Source organism: Diabrotica virgifera, chromosome 8, assembly GCF_917563875.1.
Source record: "Diabrotica virgifera virgifera chromosome 8, PGI_DIABVI_V3a".
In the NCBI taxonomy this organism is placed as follows: domain Eukaryota; kingdom Metazoa; phylum Arthropoda; class Insecta; order Coleoptera; family Chrysomelidae; genus Diabrotica; species Diabrotica virgifera.
This window is the reverse complement of record NC_065450.1, coordinates 150,588,167-150,609,361: the sequence shown is the minus strand read 5'-3', so window position 1 is coordinate 150,609,361 and position 21,195 is coordinate 150,588,167. Positions and strand designations below refer to the sequence as shown.

At 32.2% G+C, this 21,195-nt stretch overlaps 2 protein-coding genes across 2 annotated transcripts in view; one reads left to right on the top strand and one right to left on the bottom strand.

Moving 5' to 3' along the window:
- Positions 1–4,113, bottom strand: part of LOC126889362 (uncharacterized) — a 104,952-nt gene extending 100,839 nt beyond the window's left edge. Inside the window, exon 1 of the mRNA XM_050657607.1 lies at positions 3,627–4,113. Coding sequence (XP_050513564.1) covers positions 3,627–4,113 — 487 coding nt within the window. The remainder of the gene's footprint in view (positions 1–3,626) is intronic.
- LOC114332038 (putative phosphatidate phosphatase) overlaps positions 1–21,195 on the top strand; it is a 431,124-nt gene that overhangs the window by 316,636 nt on the left and 93,293 nt on the right. The gene's annotated exons all lie outside the window — the stretch shown is intronic.

Below are 21,195 nucleotides of genomic sequence, written 5' to 3'. Positions count from 1 at the left end.
ACATTTTTGTATAGAACATTGTTTACGCTAAAGTATAGTTTTAGAAATATTGACGAAAAACGTAAAAAACTACCTAATTTACCGACTTTTCCCCCATCTCCCCCCAAACCGGAAGCTCAAAATGGTGTAACTTTTTACTGAACAATATGTGGATTGTGGATCATATAGAACAATTTGGTGTTGAAGGAAAACTTTTACTTTGGATGTCTGGGTTAGGCCTTTTTTTGGACCAATTATACTATACTACCTCCGTAACTTTGGAACCGTTCATTTTATAAGGATTATGCATAGAACCTTTTTTATTTCGAATTTAATGTAGAATATTTGTATAAATGGTTGTTCATGCTAAACCGCATAGTTTTAGAAATATTGACAAAAAACCTAGAAAACTACGAATTTACCGATTTCTCCCCCTCAACCCCCAAACCCGACGCTCAAAATGGTGTGACTTTTTTCTGAACATTATGTGGACCATATAGAACAATTTGGTGTTGGAGGATAACTTTCACTTTGGATGTCTGGGTTTGGGTCTAGTTATACTCCGTTTAGTTGTCATTGCTGCTCTTGCTAGTTGTATGCGGGTTCACAACTGCTTGTGTTCTCTAGAGCTCCAAGATATATCATAGAGAGTTCGATTTTCAGGAAAATGTTAAGTGATTTTGCAATCAATAAGCATGATTTTGGTTTTATTGTAGTTAACCATGAGCCCAAACTTAACACTTTTACCTAGGGTTTTTTAATACGTTATTAATTTCTTCTGAAGTAAAGGCTAGAAGTCTTGTGTCGTCTGCGAAACACAAGTTAGATATCTCGAATCTCGACACTGCCTAGTTTTACTCCTCCCTCCCAACCATCCAAAACTCTGAGCATTATGAACTCTGTATAGATGTTAAATAATAAGAGAGATAAAACGCATACTTGGCATAATCCCTTCTTTCAAGTGCATTCGTTAGATAGGCATCCGTCTATTTGAATATATGACAGGTTATCTTGATACAGTTTGTTAATAAGGTGATAAAAACCAAAAGACATAAAAAGGATAAACCCAATCTCCCTCTCTCTCTCTCTCTCTCTCTCTCTCTCTCTCTCTCTCTCTCTCTCTCTCTCTCTCTTTCTATCTCTCTCTCTCTCTCTTTCTATCTCTCTCTCTCTCTCTTTTTCTCTCCTCTCTCTCTCTGATACCTTTTTCACGTATACATATCTATCCTATTTGTTTGTTATGATTTCATATTTGTCTAACGCGACCGTGAATTATTAATAACAGTATTTTTGTTTGCTTGCAGTTTTGACTATGCGTGGCCTAGTTTACATAAATCAATGCCAACTACTTACATGATCAAAACATTGAATTGTAATATTTACTTACAGCTTGTATTTCTCTTATAGTAAAGATGTTGTCTATAGTCTTCTCCCTTTTCTAAAGCCACACTGGTATTCACCTATGCTATTGTTGAGACTTCTTGCTAGCTTGTTTTTGATGTGGACTGCTAATATCTTATATATTACATTTAATAGTGCCACACCACTATAATTTTGACATTCTGCTTTGTCCCCCTTTTTATAAAGAGGACATATCACTGCTTGCTTCCACTCCATTGGTAGTTCTTCCTTTTCCCATATGTTTTTTAGTAGTTTGTGTATTTTGTCTGTCAGCTGCGCTCCTCCATATTTTAACATTTCCGCTGTTATAGAATCACTTCCAGGACATTTATAGTTTTTCAGATTCTTAATAATACTTTCGACTTCATTTAGGGATGGTGCTAGATCTTCCGTCCTGTCTCTTTGCATATTCATTATTTCGTCTGTGTATCCTTCATTATCGTGATTTATGTGTTCTTCATTTCCATCATCTATGTCTTCTTCATTGTGATTATTTGTGTACTCCCCGTTTAACAATTCATCAAAATATTGTTTCCATCGTTTTAATATTTCTTAGTCATCAAATATCATTTTTCCTTCTTTATCTTTGTAATAAATGGGCTGTTGTTTATATTCTCTTTTTTGATTTTTAATGCCTTGATATAAATTTCTAATAATATTACTTTTGTAGTTCTCTTCAATGTCTTTCATCTTATCTTCATAAAATTTTCTCTTTTTATTTCGTAAAATTGTGCTGGTTTTTCTTCTTTGGTCTATGTAAAGTGTTTCCGCTGTTTTTGATTTCAGTCTTAGACTTTCTAATCGTAGCTTGTTCCGTTTCTCTATTTCTAGTTTGCATTCATCGTCGAACCATGCCTTTTCTTGTTTCTTGATTGGCTTGTTAGTATCATCTGCTACGGCTTTTAAAGTATTTTTAATTAAGTCCCATGTTTGTTCTACATTGTCATTTTCTGCAATAAGTTTGTTCTTGTTAAGTGTCGACTGGTATACCTTTTTTTCTTCTTCTGTTTGTAACCTGACTAGCTTGTTCATCATACGTTTTTCTCTGTTTCTGTTTCTATTTATAGGTATTATTTGTTTCATTTTTATTCCCACTAAAAAGTGGTCTGAATCTATATCTAGCCCTCTATATGAACGTTTATGCATTATGCTTTTTTCTACATCCTTCTCTATTAAAACATGGTCTATTTGGTTTACCGTTTGACCGTCCGGCGATCTCCAAGTGCCCTTGTGTATCTCCTTTCTCTGGAAGTAGGTACTTTTTATTAAAAGGTTTTTTTCCCTTGCAAAGTCGATGAGCATGTGTCTGTCCATTTTGATTCGTTGTTGGACGCAAGCTGTATTTTCCTATAGTAGGCATAAATATGTCCTCTCTACCTATTTTGGCATTGGTATCTCCAAGAACTATTTTGAGATCATATTTGGGGATGCTTTCATATACTTGGTCCAGTAGGTTATAAAACTCTTCCTTTACTTCTATTTCTTTTTCTTCCGAAGGTGCATGAATATTTACAAATGAAATTTTTTGGAATTTTCCCTTTACTCTAAGAACACTAAGTCTATCGGATATTGCTCTGAATTCGACAATTGATGCTCTAAAGTTTTTATGTATTAAAAAGCCTGTTCCTAGCATTCTATTTTGCCCTCCACTATTAAAGAATAAGTAATCTTCTATTTCCTGACTGTATTGCCTTAATTGCTTTGTTTCTTGTAATGCGACGATCTGAAAACTATATTTTTTAAGTTCAAGTACCATTTGTTTTAATTTTCCTTCTTTGTGAGTTCCTCTTATATTCCAAGTCGCCATTCGTATTACTTCATTTGTTTTTATTGTCTTCATTTTTGTTTCGTCTTTTCCCTCTTGTCTCCTTTTTCTTTGCCGTGTCGTCTTTATAGTATTGTTCTGTCCGTTATTCCTTATTAGTTTTTTGAGCAGTTATAATTTACTTTTTCCAGCTTTTCTCTTTCGCTGTTCCATTTCCATACTTCATTATCCAAAATTAACTTTTGATATCCCACCTTTGCAATTTTCCCTTTGGTCTTCTCTTCTATAGCAGTTGCTCTAATTTTGGATTGTATTCCTCTTTCAAGTTTTGTTAGATCATCATTTATGTATATGCGGTTCGGCAGTTCCTTGAGTTTATGTATGTTTTTCATTATTTTCATCTTTTCGTATTTGCTATCCAGTTCGACTAAGTATATTTTATCTCCCAATTTCCTTGCTTCATTTATTTTTACTTCTATACCTATTTCCTTGTCGATAGAATTTTTTACTGATTCTCTTAATATCTTTGGATTATTTGTAGTTATCGGGATGCCTTGTATAACTATATTTTTCCTTCTTTTGTCGCTTTCAAGGTATTGAATTCGCTCGTTGCAACTCATTATTTCTTTCTGCAAATTATTAATTTCTTGTAACATTTTTTCATTATTATTCTTCATTGCTGATATTTCGTTTTTATTTTCAATCTGTTCTTTTTTGAGTTCTTGTAGTTCCTCGGCAATCTCCTTAATTTTCTTATCTTGTTCTTTTTGTTGTTTTCTTATTTCTTCTGTGTCCTCTTTAAGAGTTTTTAACATAGACATAATTTGCATTAGCATTTCTTTGTTGGAACCGTCATCTTTCTTTGGAGATCTGGTGGTTTTTTTAGATTGTTGAAAAGCATCCAAAACATCTGTAGCTTTTCTTTTTCCTGATTCATCTGCTGTAGTTGAATCATCGGAATCATACATTTTGCTTACACTGCGATAGAAACTGGTATCCAGGTCGACCCTTCAAAAATGCCCGTTTCTCTCAGTGTAGCAATTTCTGTGTATTTTTAGTAATTAAAAAATTTATTATTCTATTTTTAGTAATTAATTATATCTATTCTTATTGTAGTTATTTTGTAACTTTTAAAATTATTCGTTCAAACCTCTACAGATCTACAAATATTTACAAATTTTAACAGTTTTTATTAACTTTCGTTCTTTTAATTATTGATAATTAATTTCAACATTAATGGAGGTTATTAAAATATAATATACTTACAGTTTAGAATTGCACTATTTTTTGTTGCCACTAACTACTATACATACTAATTACCACTATTTACCACTTTTGCACAAAATCACCTTAAAATTTATCTCGTAATAGTCCTAATTTGGTGTGATATTACGGAGTGAATTAAAACAGGTGTGTTTCTCTCAATATTTACTTTAAGACTTTTAAAAATTAAACCGATTAAATATTCTTATTTTCTGGATGCTAATTAAAATCCTTTACACTTCCCTTAATGGATGATTTTTTCTGTCTACGATTTTCGTAAGTTCTTATAGATCCGCCACTGCTAAGACTCATCATAATAACTACGCACTATAGAGTGAAATTGATAGTTGTGTAAAATTTAAATACTTATGATCTTTTTGGTACTAAGTCAGATTTAATCTATCTTGTGTCTTCTGGAAGTTCTTAGTTCCGTCTGTTGGTAATTTAATAAATGAGCATAAGCGATTGACTCCTTGCCTGCTAGTTAAATCAATGTTCAAAAGCAAAGTAGACTATAAATAAATGCTTTTACTTTGGCGATTTAATATCTAGACCTCACCGAAGACAAATAAACGGCAACTGAAAAGAATACTCCGAATCCAAAACAAAATAAAAAATATTGGCTCCAAGCTATGTTTACTTTTGTTTATTAATAAATATATTGTTTAGTTAATTAACGTCTTTCCTTTCACCGACCCAACACAACCTATTAATAAAATTAAAGTTTTACAAAATGGGAGCAGTTCAAGTGCAAATTATTAACCATTAAACTTCCACTTTCATGCGTATAAACCTCAGATGAAATGTCAGATAAATTGTAAAGATAAGCAAAATACCTCTTTGTGGAACCCGAGTAATGCTGCTATTGGCAATAAGCCCATTTGTTTTGAAGTAATAATTTTCCGGAATTTTTAAACTATAAATGTCCGCATCAAGACAATTTGTGGCTATTGCATTAACGAAGGATTTATTTGATGAATTTATATCGTTACAAGCTTAACCCGCTTAACCAGGAATTTCTGAACTTTCTAGTCTTGAGAATTTGATTTTGATATTATTTTCGTTGCATTCTAATACGAATATTGTTCTGATAGACACCAGTACTCCATTCACTCAAGGATTTTGCTCCAAATTTAACAAAAACTGCTTGGATTGACATGAAATTCGGCATACACATAGATAAGATGTCAAGAAAAAAGTGATATTGTGCCGATGTCTGCTTTGCCCTGGGGGTGACTTTCACCCCTTCTCGGGAGTGAAAAAATATACGCTCAAAATAAGTCCGGAAATGGATAAACTGACTACATAATTCTAAGCAACTTTTGTTTTATAGAGTTTTTGCCAAGTCAAGATTTTTCGAGTTACTTGCTAGTGAATATGTTCATTTTTCAACAAAAAAAAAAGTTTTTCGCAAACTCAAAAAGTGAGTATTTTATCGGAAAAAACATTCATATCAAAAATATAGCTTATAAACTAAAGTGAAAAAAACGGTGTAAGTATATATGAGGTCACTAGACCCAGTAGAAGTAGAGCTGTAGCTAATGAAAAATAGGTTCATATTCGTCAAATTACAAATCGATTATTTCAACTTGAAATAACCAAAAAATTAAGCAATTTTTTAGGAAAACTCATTACAAATTTTTTGAAGTCTTTTAAAATAGATTTATTTTTGTTTTTTAAAAAAGTATCTAACATTAAAATAAGCAAGTTACCCTCAAAATAAAGTTGGTACCTTTTTTTGGTAAAAAAAAGGGAAAATCCCCCCTAATAAGCATATCAAACGAAATTAATCGTTACCTCTTCACAAGTTGCTTTACTTATGTAAGTATTTTTTATATGATCTGTTAGTTACATCGGTCCAAAGTGCTGATTTAAAAAAAATTGCTTTCAAAATAAATTTTTTTTAATCTTAATTTAAACAAAAATGAGTTTTGGTCAAAATAACTAAAAAATTTTAATGATACCAAAAATCTCGAACAGTAAAACAATGTAGGTTTTGCTTTTCTAAATATTTTGGATTTTTTGTTTTTCTGTAAGACAAAAATTGGTTAAGATATGGCTGTTCAAAATTTGCATATACATACTCGTGATTAGTGACTCGTTCAAGCTCTTTTAATTACAGCCCTTTCAAAAATAAGCAATTTGAATCGATGAAACTTGCAGATCATATAAACAATACATATACGAGTAAAACAAAGTGCTAATTAGTAGGTGATTTTCACGATTTTTTTACAAAAAAAGGGATCAACTTTATTGTGAGTGTAACTCTTCCCCAAAAAGTGCTTTATTTTTTGGTTATTTCACGTTGAAATATTCTATTTCGAATTTGACGAAGAATTAATTTGTGTATTTTCATTTTTCATATTAATTAAATTAATTGATTAAGGGCCGGTTGTTCGAACGCTAATCAAAAATGGAATCAACTGATCATTATCAAATATTTAATTACTGTCACCAACTGTCAATGTCAACTTTGTTTGGGTTGCTGAAAACATAATTGATTACAATTATGAGGTTTATTAATCAATTATGTTAATAATTGTTATGTTAATTAATAATTAATTAATCAATCAATTATGTTAATTATCATAATGATAATTAACATAATTGATCATAATGATAATTAACATAATTGATTACAATCAACTGATTGACGTACGAATGAGGGGTGTTGTCATTTGATGGTTGTTAAGGGGTCTTAATTATAATCAACTTCTTGATTAGCGTTCGAACAACCGGCCCTAAGATTTGGTCATTTTTTAAACGATCGTAGAAAAAATATTGTTCCTAACTCTTGCAGAAAGTCTTGTTTCCTCACTCTGCTTCGCGTCGTTCGGCAAACTGCAATCGCGTGCGGAATCAAATAGCCAACTTGATCTTACATTGTTTATAATTAAAAAATGATGTTTAATCTTATGCATATTTTGTTTATAACATATTGTTATCACCAAATTTATCAAAACTAATTTTTAGATACCTGTATCAGAGTATCACGAAAAAGGCTTTTTATTTGCTAATTTCTCTGGTCTATAAAACCGTTACTTCTTTTATCAGAAAATAATCTTTTATCAATTACCTAATTGGCAATAAACTACAAATTCCAAAAGAAATTCTTTACTTAGCGTTCCTTTTTTCGATTCGTTAATCGAGAGGAAGAACGTTCAATTTTACGGCACATTTATTTTTTTTATTTCAGACTTTGCACGATACGATAAGTCCTATTCAAAAGTTTTAAAGGAAAATCATTTAGTTTAAACCTAGGAGAGGTTGCTTTTAAAAGTTTTGTGGAAAAAACCAATCGATATATTATTCCAAAAAATATAATATCCACATAGGTCTGGATCCCGCGTATGAAAAAAAAGTTGATTAATAGCAAGCTGAAAATTTGTTAATAGCTCAAGGGTGTCTAGTCGGATAAACTTTGATATATGGGAACACTGGAACAGGGGCAGTTTTAGTTGTGGAACAGGTTAAAAATTTGGAACGGTCAGACCACGAAAACGGCACATTTATTTTGTCCGACAGAACAAACTTAAACTCTCCGAACAGAGATTAAACTCTCATGCAAAAATCAGACTGCTATTTTTTACCAAATGGGCGTTTTAATGATTGGAACATGTAGAATATGTCAAATGACAGGAATTATGACAGGTGATAAATAGCAGTCTGATTTTTGCATGAGAGTTTAATCTCTGTTCGGAGAGTTTAAGTCTATTCTGTCGGACAAAATAAATGTGCCGTTTTCGTGGTCTGACCGTTCCAAATTTTTAACCTGTTCCACAATTAAAACTGCCCTTGTTCCAGTGTTCCCATATATCAAAGTTTATTGGACTAGACACCCTTAAGCTATTAACAAATTTTCAGCTTGCTATTAATCAACTTTTTTTTCATACGCGGGATCCAGACCTAACAGACAAAAGTTTCACAAACAGGGTAAGCAGTGTATTAAAACTTATACCGAAATATACTGTAATAGAACACTTCTTCTTCTTCTTCTTTTTTAAACGCTTTTCTTCACTTCAGTAGTTTGCATCAAATCTTTAGACGTTAATTTGACTGACTTTTCTTCAATGCAAATGAATGAAAATTTGCAGACATATGCATTCGCGGAACAATACACGAATAGTCAATAAAAAAAAATTTATGTTTATTAATAATTAATTGTTTAAATTGTTTAAATAAAAAAAAAACGATTTTAATGGAAAATGCTTAAATTCTCTTGTTTTTACAATGTAGAAACTTAAACTTTTACGGATTGTAGCTAATGATATGAACTATACATAATTTCACTTTTTACGTTAATTGTTGACGTTATGCTTCATAAATCAACAATAAAGTTTCAAATTTTGAACGCTCATATATTTGTTTATATATAAATCGGCGTTTATTCGTGTCAAATTTCAATACGATAGGAAACAAAACTTTCATCGTAGTCTTAGAAAAACCACCGGTAGAGGCGTTTTGTGCTACAATTAACATTAGAATTTGTTTTGTCGTATTAATTAATTAAACGCTTTTCTTATTTAGTTCAATCGTTTGGGTCAAATCTTTGGACGTTAATTTGACTGAGTTTTCTTCAATGAAAATTACTAAAAATTTGCAGACATATGCATTCGCAAGAACAATACACGAATAGTCAATAAAAAAAACTTTTGTCTATTAATTGTTTAAATAAAAAAAAACGATTTTAACGGAAAATGCTTAAATTCTCTTGTCCTTTACAATTAAGAAACTTGAAACTTTTACAGATTGTAGCTAATTATATGAACTATACATAATTTCACTTTTTACGTTAATTGTTTACGTTATGCTTCATAAATAAACAATAAAGTTTCAAATTTTGAACGCTCATATATTTGTTTATATATAAATCGGCGTTTATTCGTGTCAAATTTCAATACGATAGGAAACAAAACTTTCATCGTAGTCTTAGAAAAACCACTGGTAGAGGCGTTTTGTGCTACAATTAACATTAGAATTTGTTTTGTCGTATTAATTAATTAAACGCTTTTCTTATTTAGTTCAATCGTTTGGGTCAAATCTTTGGACGTTAATTTTACTGAGTTTTCTTCAATGAAAATTACTAAAAATTTGCAGACATATGCATTCGCAAGAACAATACACGAATAGTCAATAAAAAAAACTTTTGTCTATTAATTGTTTAAATAAAAAAAAAAAACGATTTTAACGGAAAATGCTTAAATTCTCTTGTCCTTTACAATTAAGAAACTTGAAACTTTTACAGATTGTAGCTAATTATATGAACTATACATAATTTCACTTTTTACGTTAATTGTTTAAGTTATGCTTCATAAATAAACAATAAAGTTTCAAATTTTTTGTCGATTCCGACTACTTTTCATGTTTGTACATCATATGCTTTAAACATATTTTAATAAACATGACGGTATATTTTAATGTTTGAAAAGTGTAAGACTATAAAGTAAAAAATAAAAAAATATAAAAAAAATATTTTTAAGAAATGCTTTTCTTTAGTTACGAGTGACTAAAATTAAACATATTATAAAAAAATCAACTAAAAAGCAAAAAATAAAAAAAAAAGTGAAAAAATCTAACACATTCGTTAAAGAAAAGCGTGCTGCGAAAACCGTTTATTCGATGAAGACGCGCCACGCTTTTCTTTGACGAATGTGTTGGATTTTTTCACTTTTTTTTTATTTTTTGCTTTTTGGTTGATTTTTTTATAATATGTTTAATTTTAGTCACTCGTAACTAAAGGAAAGCGTTTCCTAAATAGTTATTTTCCTAACTAGTGCGGAAAGTGATACTTTCACGCACGAGACTGCCGTTGACCCTAACGACGCGATAGCGGAGTTCGGGCAAGCAGTCGAGTGCGGGGAAGACACTTTCCGCATGAGTTAGGAACAATATTTTTTCTAGGGCCGTACGTTTGGAAAAAAGCCACAAAAAATAGAGTTATATCAATTTTTATTTAGAAGTGAAAATACACAAATTAATTCTTTGACAAGGTTGTCAAAACCAAACTTTCAATATAATGGTTTACCACGACGACGATATTGGTTTCCATGACGACGATTCAAAACCATTGTAATTGTACCCTGATCTGACTTTTAAATATTATGTCAAAATAATTTTATTTCATCGAATGATCGCGCTAATTTCATTAAAACATGAACACAATAAGACAAATTTGAAATAAATTAGTTTATTGCATGTATTATAATGTATTATAATGTATTATAATGCCATATGACAAGGTATTTTACTTTCCCGTACGCTGTGCGGGAAAATTTACTTTCACGCACGCTGTGCGGGAAAGTGCAACTTTCGGAAACGAAATGCGTGCGTGAAAGTGGCATTTTTGATCATTTTTGGCACGGCCGTAGAAAAATATTTTTTTCATATTTTTTTATGTATAGACATGACCCTGTCTATTTTTTCAATATGCCTCTAGTAAGTTGTCGCCCCATCGTTGTCGTGGTTTTCCCACTGATCGTCTTCCTATTGGGGAACCGTCTCTCGCATTCAGCTTATGTGATCATTCCATTCTACTCTTCTGTTTCTTACCCAGTTTCCCACTTTGCATCTCCGTCGAATATCCTGTACTTTTAGCTCTGTCCCATAGTGTCTTGCCATCGATTTTTCGAATGGTTTTCATCTCCGCTGTTTCGAGCAATATTTTTGTCCTGTCTTTGTCAGATCGTGTTTCTGCCGCGTATGCCTGGTCTGACGATTGTTTTGTAAATTCTGCCTTTCATTTCTTTTGTTGCTGTTATAACCATGCATTTTGTCTTTTTTGCGAAAAAACATGTTACATTTTTTGCTGGTTATATTAAATTGGTGCAGCATACGTTGTAAACCATCTTCACTTCTTTGAGAGATTAGTATTGCATCCTCTGCATAGCAGATTATTTTAAGTTGTTTTTCTCCCATTTGGTATCCTTTTTTAATTCTTACTTTTTTATTATTTCATCCATAATCAGGTTGAACAATAAAGGACTGGCGAAATCCCCCATGTCCCTGTCTATCCCATTGCCAGCTTCAATTGGGTTAGTTAGTTCATCTTCTACTTTTACTTTTTTAAAAGAACACCTAAAGCATATTATTTGGCAATGACAACATGTATTTATCATCTGATGTATGGGTTTCAGTTAGCCCAGGCTCCACGGGAGATCAAAAAGATAGTTTGATAGATTGCATATTGTAAGTTATAAGTTATGAAACCGTCTTAAGCGTCCTTTGCACATTATTTTTAAATAATTTGCTAACATGACAAATTTTATCTCATTAAAGGTCGCAGCATATTATCATGCAGGTAGCGATTCCAGCACGTAGCGTTTAGTTTCCGAAAAATATTGATTTTAATGGTTTTAAATATTAACAATTCACACTGTCTGGAACGTATCGTATCAGACACCTCTTTGTAAAATCAGGTTTTTCCAAGACTACGTTACGTGCTGGAAACGCTACGACCATGATAATAGGGAGTTTTTGTTGCTACGTAACGTAACGCATCTCCGTATACGTAAAGCAACTAACGTGTCGTAGAGGATTAATGTTAAAATGGGTAGTTTTTGTAACTGCCTTAACGTAACGTAAAGCAAATCGTAAAGTCATTTTTAAATTCCGTTGACATTAAAAAAATAAAACAATGTTAACACAATATACAATTAATATACAAATGTAAAAAAAGATAAATGAATGATGAAATTGTATGGTTTTAATTGCTTCTATTTAAATTTAAAAATATTATTTTTCCTTAGGTTAAATTTTTTTTATTTTTGTTTATACCTACTTTTTAGTTGTAAATTATTGTACCTATATACCTATATGTAGTATATTGTACCTATATACTACATCAGAATTGTACCTATTATACCTATATACTACATCAGAATTCCAGTATAATGTAAATAGTTTGGTAATATTTATTTGCAAATTTTACTGAAACTAGGTCATTTGTTTATCTAGTTATTAATTGTGGTGATCACTGTATTTCTTAAAGCTAATACAAGATTTGTTTGTTTTGCTTTATTAATAGAAAACTTAAAAACAATAAAATTTTAAATCTATTATGAAGTTCCAATTTCCAATTACAAACAGAATAATTTTACTCAAATAGACTTTTAACCAATAACCAATATAACCTTAAAATGTTTATTGACCATTCCAGGTCACGTGACTTTCGACACCGTTGCTGGAGGGCAAAAATTGTGTTTTTGGTGTTATTTTTGCTATTTTCTCGTTTTATTATAAAAAATCTGTGGTTTTCACTACAAAAATTTCAAATATTGGATATAGGACACCCTCGTAGGGGATGCAAAAACCCGGTATAATCAGAAAATCAGTTTTCTTGGCCCATATCGTCGTTCTGTTTACAGTGTATTGTGATTATAGTGATTTAAAACATTTCGGTCTTTAAATGCGGCTGGTATTATAAAAAAAACTTACTTGATCTCTTTTACCTTTACTGGAACACTTTCAAACTGAACAAAACGCTGGTATTTTAGTAATATTCTTAAATTAAACAATGGTTTTCTACACTTAACCTAGTTTCTTTACAATATTTTGCCCACCAGTCGTTGTCAAATGACGTCACCCTGGAATGGTCTATACACGGGTAGTGCGCTGATGAAATGTTCATTTGGTAGGTAATCTGGCAAGATCCTCGTGTGCATTCAGTGACTTTCGTCTCGATAGGGATGCGTTCTCACGTACGTATCAGAGCGTTACTTTAGGTAATACGTATCGAGATACGGGAGTTCAACCATTACTGCGCAAGCGTATATGTCAAAAAGATACGTTACGTTTACGTATTTGTGTGTACAAAAACTCCCTAATATGCCGCGACCTTAAGAGAGCTTACCGCAGTTCTTCAAATTTTACGCATCTAAAGGATTTTCGGCAGTAGGTTTTAGTATGTCCAAATGACTGGCATCTTGTGCATTGCGGTATTATCCTTTTGGTATGTGGGGGTTCACATTTTCTGATGGTGTTGCCAAGTTTTTCTATGTTATATATTTGTTTATTATTTTCTGTGCAATTAAATCTTAAATGTCCTTCATAAACTAGCTTATTTTTTACATGCGATACTTTGCGAAAAAAGTCTCGAACCACAGATATTTTTTTAATATTTATTTTAAGGGTATAGGCGCAAAATGTCGCCTGTCAAAATTTTCAACGTGTTTTAAGTGTATTCATTTTTTTCGAATCCTGAGAAAACTAATAAAGATTTTAAAAAAATTTAAACGCGGGATGAAAGACTACATTATTACTGAGGGCCGAAAGTCCCTGAAAACATCTAAAATGGGTGAAAATAAAAGAGAAAATTTAATGTGATTTTTAATTGAAAATATTTCATTCAAAAGAAACTTTTTATTTATTCTAAGGGACTTTCTGCCCTCGGTTATAACGTAATCTTTCAGTCTGCGTTTAAATTTTTTTTTAAATACTTATTAGTTTTATCAGGATTCGAAAAAAATGAATACCTTTAAAACACAGTGAAAATTTTGACAGGTGACATTTTGCCCCTGTCCTCTTAAGAACTTCAATGCAGCGTAGAGTAAAGGCACGTATCCATTACGTTGGTGCTCCGTGCACCGTGTAACTGATCCAATGGATACGACATGTTACTATACATATAAACCGCCACCGATTGGATCGCCGAGGGTGAGCGCCGCGCCGCGCCGGGAGCACCAACGTATCCACTATGTGGAGCAGCTACACGGAGCACGGAGCGCCAACATAATGGATACGTATACGTACCTTAGGGCTTGTTTATATGCAGGCGGTTTGCCAACGTCGACTTCGCGGTTTACCTGTTTTACTTGGGGGGCGTTCAAGTATTACGTAACGCGATTTTTGAAGATTTTTGACCCTCTCCCCCTATGTAATGCACCGTAATGGGGCGTTAAGTATTACGTAACGAAATTTTTGAAGATTTTTGACCCCCCTCCCCCCAGCCTGCGTTACGTAATACTTGAACAGCCCCTTGATCTCACCCTAATGCCGCCTTTGAAGTTTCACCCTAATACCAAGTAAAACAGGGAGAAAACAGGTAAACCGCGACGTCAACGTTGGCAAATAAACAATGTTGCATATAAAGAAGCCCTTACCGCTTGTTTATATGCAGGCGGTTTGATAACGTCGACGCCGCAATTTACCTGTTTTCCCCCTGTTTCTCGGCTTGTTTATATGCAGGCGGTTTGCCAACGTCAACTGCGCGGTTTACCTGTTTTACTTGATCTCACCCTAATGCCGCCTTAGAAGTTTCACCCTAATACCAAGGAAAATAGGGATAAAACAGGTTAATCGCGACGTTTACGTTGACAAACCGCCCTATATGAACAAGGCCTTACTTGATTTCACCCTAATGCTGCCTTTGAAGTCACCAAGATAAACAGGGGAAAACAGGTAAACCGCGACGTCGACGTTGGCAAACCGCCCTATATGAACAAGGCCTTAACAAACCACTCTTTTTGCTGCTTGCAAATTAAATTGTACATCTTCCATCTACAAAGAAATTAAACAACAAACAGGTTTCTGGTTCCACAATGGGAGGTTTATTTTCTGAAAAGTGTTGTAAATAACGAGAGCCCCAACACCCAACACGCTATCTGTTGCCATTTAACTTGTTTATTTTATCGAAATAATTGTATACAAAAGCAAGGTGTTACCTCGAGGCATGTTTTATAATTATAGCTTGCAAGAGTGCCAGCACTTCGGAAGGTATGTTACCCCTTAATTTAAGTACTTGTGAGATGACTATTTATTTTACCTCAGTGGCGTTACGAAAAAAAAAAAACAAATGTCTTTGTGTTGTGAGCCAGCGTTATATGATTTGGCCAGGGCATTTAGGAAAAAATAAATCAAGTTTTAAACACAGGACCTACTGATTTGCAGCTTCTTGCATTGTATTCGGGATAGAAATACACACACAGTCAAAATGCTATTTCGACCACACTACACGTGTAGAAATAATTGACACCCTGTATAAATAATCATGTTAATGTTTATATTACTGGATAGAGAAGTAAATTGCCTTTAAAATGAGCTATCACACGATCCCTATTCTTATTGAAAAAATCATCGATTACGTCATCACGTCCAGACGGATGACGTCACTAGTATGATATATATTATCCCAAAAAATCATAAATTAAAATCAAAAATCGACCTGTTTCGGTAATTTCTAATAATGTTGTTTATTTAGTTAATACTGAATTTATGCGTTACTTCATGGACGCACAGTATACGAGTAATTATATCTGTACTTATAAATAAATAAAAATAAAAAATATTTTTCTATTCTCATACTATAATATATCAATTACGATTTCACTACCTGTATCATAATGAACTTCATTATGATACAGATTTTCATTACGATACAGATTTTTAACCAATAGAATCGCGATATGGCATTCGCGATGAAGGTGGCACACGCGCAGTGACCAATGGCGAGTCAAATACATATGCTTTGACAGTTCTCAATATGTAAATAAACTGACAAGCTACTTAATTTATTTGCGTTACAAAATTAATAAATTTGAATATATTTTTTGTTGTGAATGATCATAGAAAAAATCGTGTGTATACAACTTGCATTTAACTATCATTATGAAGCTCGTACTCTATACGAAACTCGCCGCTAAGCGGCTCGTTTCGTATCCCTCATACTCGCTTCATAATGCCCGTCATTAAATGCTCGTTGCATAATATACTATTATTTGTTTTTTATTCATTGGCGTTTTTTTTAATTTTCGTTTTATTTGTTTCTCGGGTTAGGGTCAAAAACACATTTAGTATGCTAGGTTTATTGCAGTTTTGACATTTCTATTTGAATACAATAAATTGAAATATACAATACTTACAATAATATTAATTGCAATAAAAATTTAGGCACCAAAATAGGTCTGGATCCCGCGTATGAAAAAAAAGTTGATTAATAGCAAGCTGAAAATTTGTTAATAGCTTAAGGGTGTCTAGTCGGATAAACTTTGATATATGGGAACACTGTAACAGGGGCAGTTTTAATTGTGGAACAAGTTAAAAATTTGGAACGGTCAGACCACGAAAACGGCACATTTATTTTGTCCGACAGAACAGACTTAAACTCTCCGAACAGAGATTAAACTCCCATGCAAAAATCAGCTGCTATTTATCACCTGTCATAATTCCTGTCATTTGACATATTCTACATGTTCCACTCATTAAAACGCCCATTTGGTGATAAATAGCAGTCTGATTTTTGCATGAGAGTTTAATCTCTGTTCGGAGAGTTTAAGTCTGTTCTTTTTGACAAAATACATGTGCCGTTATCATGGTCTGACCGTTCCACATTTTTAACCTGTTCCACAATTAAAACTTTCCCTATTCCAGTGTTCCCATATATCAAAGTTTGTCCGACTAGACAACCTTAAGCTATTAACAAATTTTCAGCTTGCTATTAATCAACTTTTTTTTCATACGCGGGATCCAGACCTATAATTTAATATATATCTTATAATTTCATAGGTGCCTAAATAGTCTGGGCTGATTATCTGAGAATAGGCCATTTTTGGGAAAAGTTATTTACCAGCAATTTCATTGCTGGAATCTAATCTTATGATTGTATATATTAATAATTTAGATATGCAAAGTCCGCAGATAGTGTGCTACTTTTTTTATAAACAAAATGGCGCCCGAAAATCGTGTTTTTTCAATTTTTGCTCTATAACTCCAAAGATTTTAACTTTAGACCAAAAACACCCAAATAAAAATTCACCGCAATTAAATTCTGCATAGACACGTGTTTTTTCCGATTTACTCCGACGAAAACTTTCCCCGGAAAAAGCGGGTTTTTCCAACAAAATCTTTAATTTTCAACTAAACTTTTAGATAAGTAGTTGTTAATCAATAATTAAATAACTTGGTAACGTAAAAGCCCTTTCCGTATGTATTATAATTCCAGAAGTCTATGGAAATTGAATGAACAGTTTAGCAACAATTAAAATGTTAATTAAAAATTTACGGTCGCTATAATAACGACAATAATTACGATGCATAAGAATAACTATGATTTTGAGGGACCGCAGACGTTCGGAAACAATTAGCGTCTCTTTGCAAAGACAATGACGTCGACTTTGCAAAGTAACAAGACACTTACTCAACACACACACTACACATTACTCCCCTGACTTAGTGATAAGTTATACAATTACGTGGCTAAAGGTTCTAGTTCTAAACCAAAGCCAAAATCAGAAAAAAAACTATGATTTTGTCATAAAAAGACACTACCTATCTAATGTGCTATACAGAATTGAGATTGGACTATTTAAGCGGCCTCAGGAATATTTTAAAATTATAAACAATTTTTTGGTTTATAAACAAATAGAATATCTCGGGAAATATTAAACTAAATTTAATTGTGAAAACGGTATTCGAAAGACAGCGGCAGGACGCTTCTTATAAAAGAAAAAACGTTTAATTATGACGAGTGGTTCCTGAGATACAACCGGTCGAAGTTGACCGGAATTTACGGAAAAGATATAAACAATAGGATCATAATTTTCAAACCATCACCTTTTTATTTTTATCCTCTTTCTCCACACCAATTTTCATATCTTTAAAATCCTCATAACATATATTATTATAATAAAAACTATCGATAATACGTGTGAAAATTGCCAAAAATAGCAAAATTCCAATCAAAAATTAGGTTGGAGAAAATGTAACCCTCAAAGTTCAAAATCGGTATACGTTAAAAAAAATCGTTTTCTCGGCTTCCCATGGAGCAATTTCCTTCATTCTTTTTTTGTTCCTAAGTAACTCGAGTAGAGCCATCGAACTAACGCATTATTAAATGTAAAACTTGCTTTTGTTTTGTTATAATAAATTAATTTATTTATTATAACATAATATTTTAATTTGTATAAATAAAAATTGTTTAAATATTTATACAGCTTTCAAATGAGAATATTTATGTTTTTAACTTTAAAAGGTACACTTGTAGTAAGTTTATCTAAAAAAAAGCCTACAACTGGAAAAATATGTAATTTTCTGTTCTTATAAATAAATTAATCTATTCTAACAAAACAAAAGCAAGTTTGACATTTAATAATGCGTTAGTTCGATGGCTCTACTCGAGTTATTAGGGAACAAAAAAAGAATGAAGGAAATTGCTCCATGGGAAGCCGAGAAAATGCATTTTGTTAACGTATACCGATTTTGAACTTTGAGGGTTACATTTTCTCCAACCTAATTTTTGATTGGAATTTTGCTATTTTTGGCAATTTTCACACGTATTATCGATAGTTTTTATTATAATAATATATGTTATGAGGATTTTAAAGATATGAAAATTGGTGTGGAGAAAGAGGACAAAAATAAAAAGGTGATGGTTTGAAAATTATGATCCTATTGTTTATATCTTTACCGTAAATTCCGGTCAACTTCGACCGGTTGTATCTCAGGAACCACTCGTCATATTTAAACGTTTTTTCTTTTATAACAAGCGTCCTGCCGCTGTCTTTCGAGTACCGTTTTCACAATTAAATTTAGTTTAATATTTCCCGAGATATTCTATTTGTTTATAAACCAAAAAATTGTTTATAATTTTAAAATATTCCTGAGGCCGCTTAAATAGTCCAATCTCAATTCTGTATAGTACATTAGATAGGTATAGTGTCGTTTTATGACAAAATCATAGTTATTCTTATGCATCGTAATTATTGTCGTTATTACAGCGACCGTAAATTTTTAATTAACATTTTAATTGTTGCTAAACTGTTCATTCAATTTCCATAGACTTCTGGAATTAGGATACATACGGAAAGGGCTTTTACGTTGCCAAGTTATTTAATTATTGATTAACAACTACTTATCTAAAAGTTTAGTTGAAAATTAAAGATTTTGTTGGAAAAACCCGCTTTTTCCGGGGAAAGTTTTCGTCGAAGTAAATCGAAAAAAACACGTCTCTATGCAGAATTTAATTGCGGTGAATTTTTATTTGGGTGTTTTTGGTCTAAAGTTAAAATCTATAGAGCAAAAATTGAAAAAAACACGATTTTGGGTGCCATTTTGTTTATAAAAACAGTAGCACACTATCTGCGGACTTTGCATATCTATATTATTAATACATACAATAATAAGATTCGATTCCCTGGTAAATAACTTTTCCTTGTATTTTGCTAATTAGCCCAGAGTAAAATCAATGAGGGTTTGTAGCGTAATAGTGTATTTCAAAGGCTAACCGATTTCAGCACACTGGTGACATAGTATAGGAGCATCTGTAAATATGCCTCCCGGAAACTTCCAACGGAAAATTTTCGAGAATATTTCCGAGAACTTTCCATAATATTTCCAAAAACTTTTGAGAATATTTCCAAGAGCTTTTTGGACATAAGAGTCAGTGACGTAATTTGAATTTACATGGAAGTAGCGCTATTTAAATAACACGGCCGGCGTACCTATACCACTGCCAAGTACAAAACGAACATTGTTTTGAACATTACCTTCATTATTTTTATACTAAAAATACCTAAAGCTACACTAAAATCACAATAAAGGAACCAAGATAAACCAGAAATAAACAAACCAAGACACGTTAAATGTTACGAGGAGTACTCTCGAATCATGATTTACAATGTATAAACTTTGCAAATCATGATTTGGGATTTGCAGTGTATATACTGTTATATTCCTATTTGACATAAGAAATAAAAGTCTATAGTTATATTTAAAATTCAAATTAAAATAAAGGTTTTCGTTTTTCTCGACCGCGGGCATGTAAATTTGGATAACCCTGTATAAAACAAATTATGTATAGGTAGTTTTTGAGAAAGTGTTTCGGAGAAGTGTTTACGAACCCCAGGAACAATACGACTCAAGTAAACAATTAGAGTGATGTTTAAAAAGGAAGTGTTCGTGGAAAGGTGTGAATAACCACCGATAATTCATATTCTAGCAAATAAGATAATAGGTTATTAAATTTGTAAAGAGGGTTAATGTGGAAAGTAAAATTGAAATGGGGAATATTATTTTTTCTTGAAATCCATTAAGATATTTAGAAAAAGGAAAGTTTGTGTTGGTAAATACGGATAATTGAAAGTGGCTTTGGATTGGTTGATTTTTGAATGCTGGAAGGGGTATTTCGAAGGAGGAGAATGAGTGAGCAATGAGAGTCAGTGTATTTTGAGCGATCGAGGAGGCGAAGTCCAGTTTTCGAGAAGAGTGTACAAAAAAGTGAAACGCCGGGTTGGTTGGTTTTGTTTTGAAAAATAAAAAGTAAGATATCGTGGAACGAGTGATAGGCTGAGTCTAGATAGTATATAACTCCTTGAGTCTAGAGTATCCCGGTTTTGTTGAAGTGTTAAAAAAAAGGTGCAACACGGCATCAGGAGAAGGCAGGAACGAGTGCTGTACGAGGCGTAGTTTTCAAAGGAGCAGAGGCATTACTGGAATAGTTGGACGAGTCGTTGGATCGCAACCCAAGCCAATAGGAAACGTGTTTTGTGTGAAGACATTGTCAAATTATCAGTAAAGGTCAGTCTATTTTGTTATGGCATGAATGTATGGTTTGTGTATTAAATACCACATTGAAAATTGAGCCACACAATCACTATTAAAAAAATTTCATCAAACCTAAATAAATTTGTTACTGATAAATCATAATAGTTCATTATAAATAAAATAAATTTGGAGACAAAAAGAAATAAGATTCCCATTTTTGTAACTGTTGTATTAAATAAAGATAGAAAGATAAGATATAAGAAATATTAAGCAGTTATTGCCATTTAGATAAAATAAACGATTTTTATAATTTC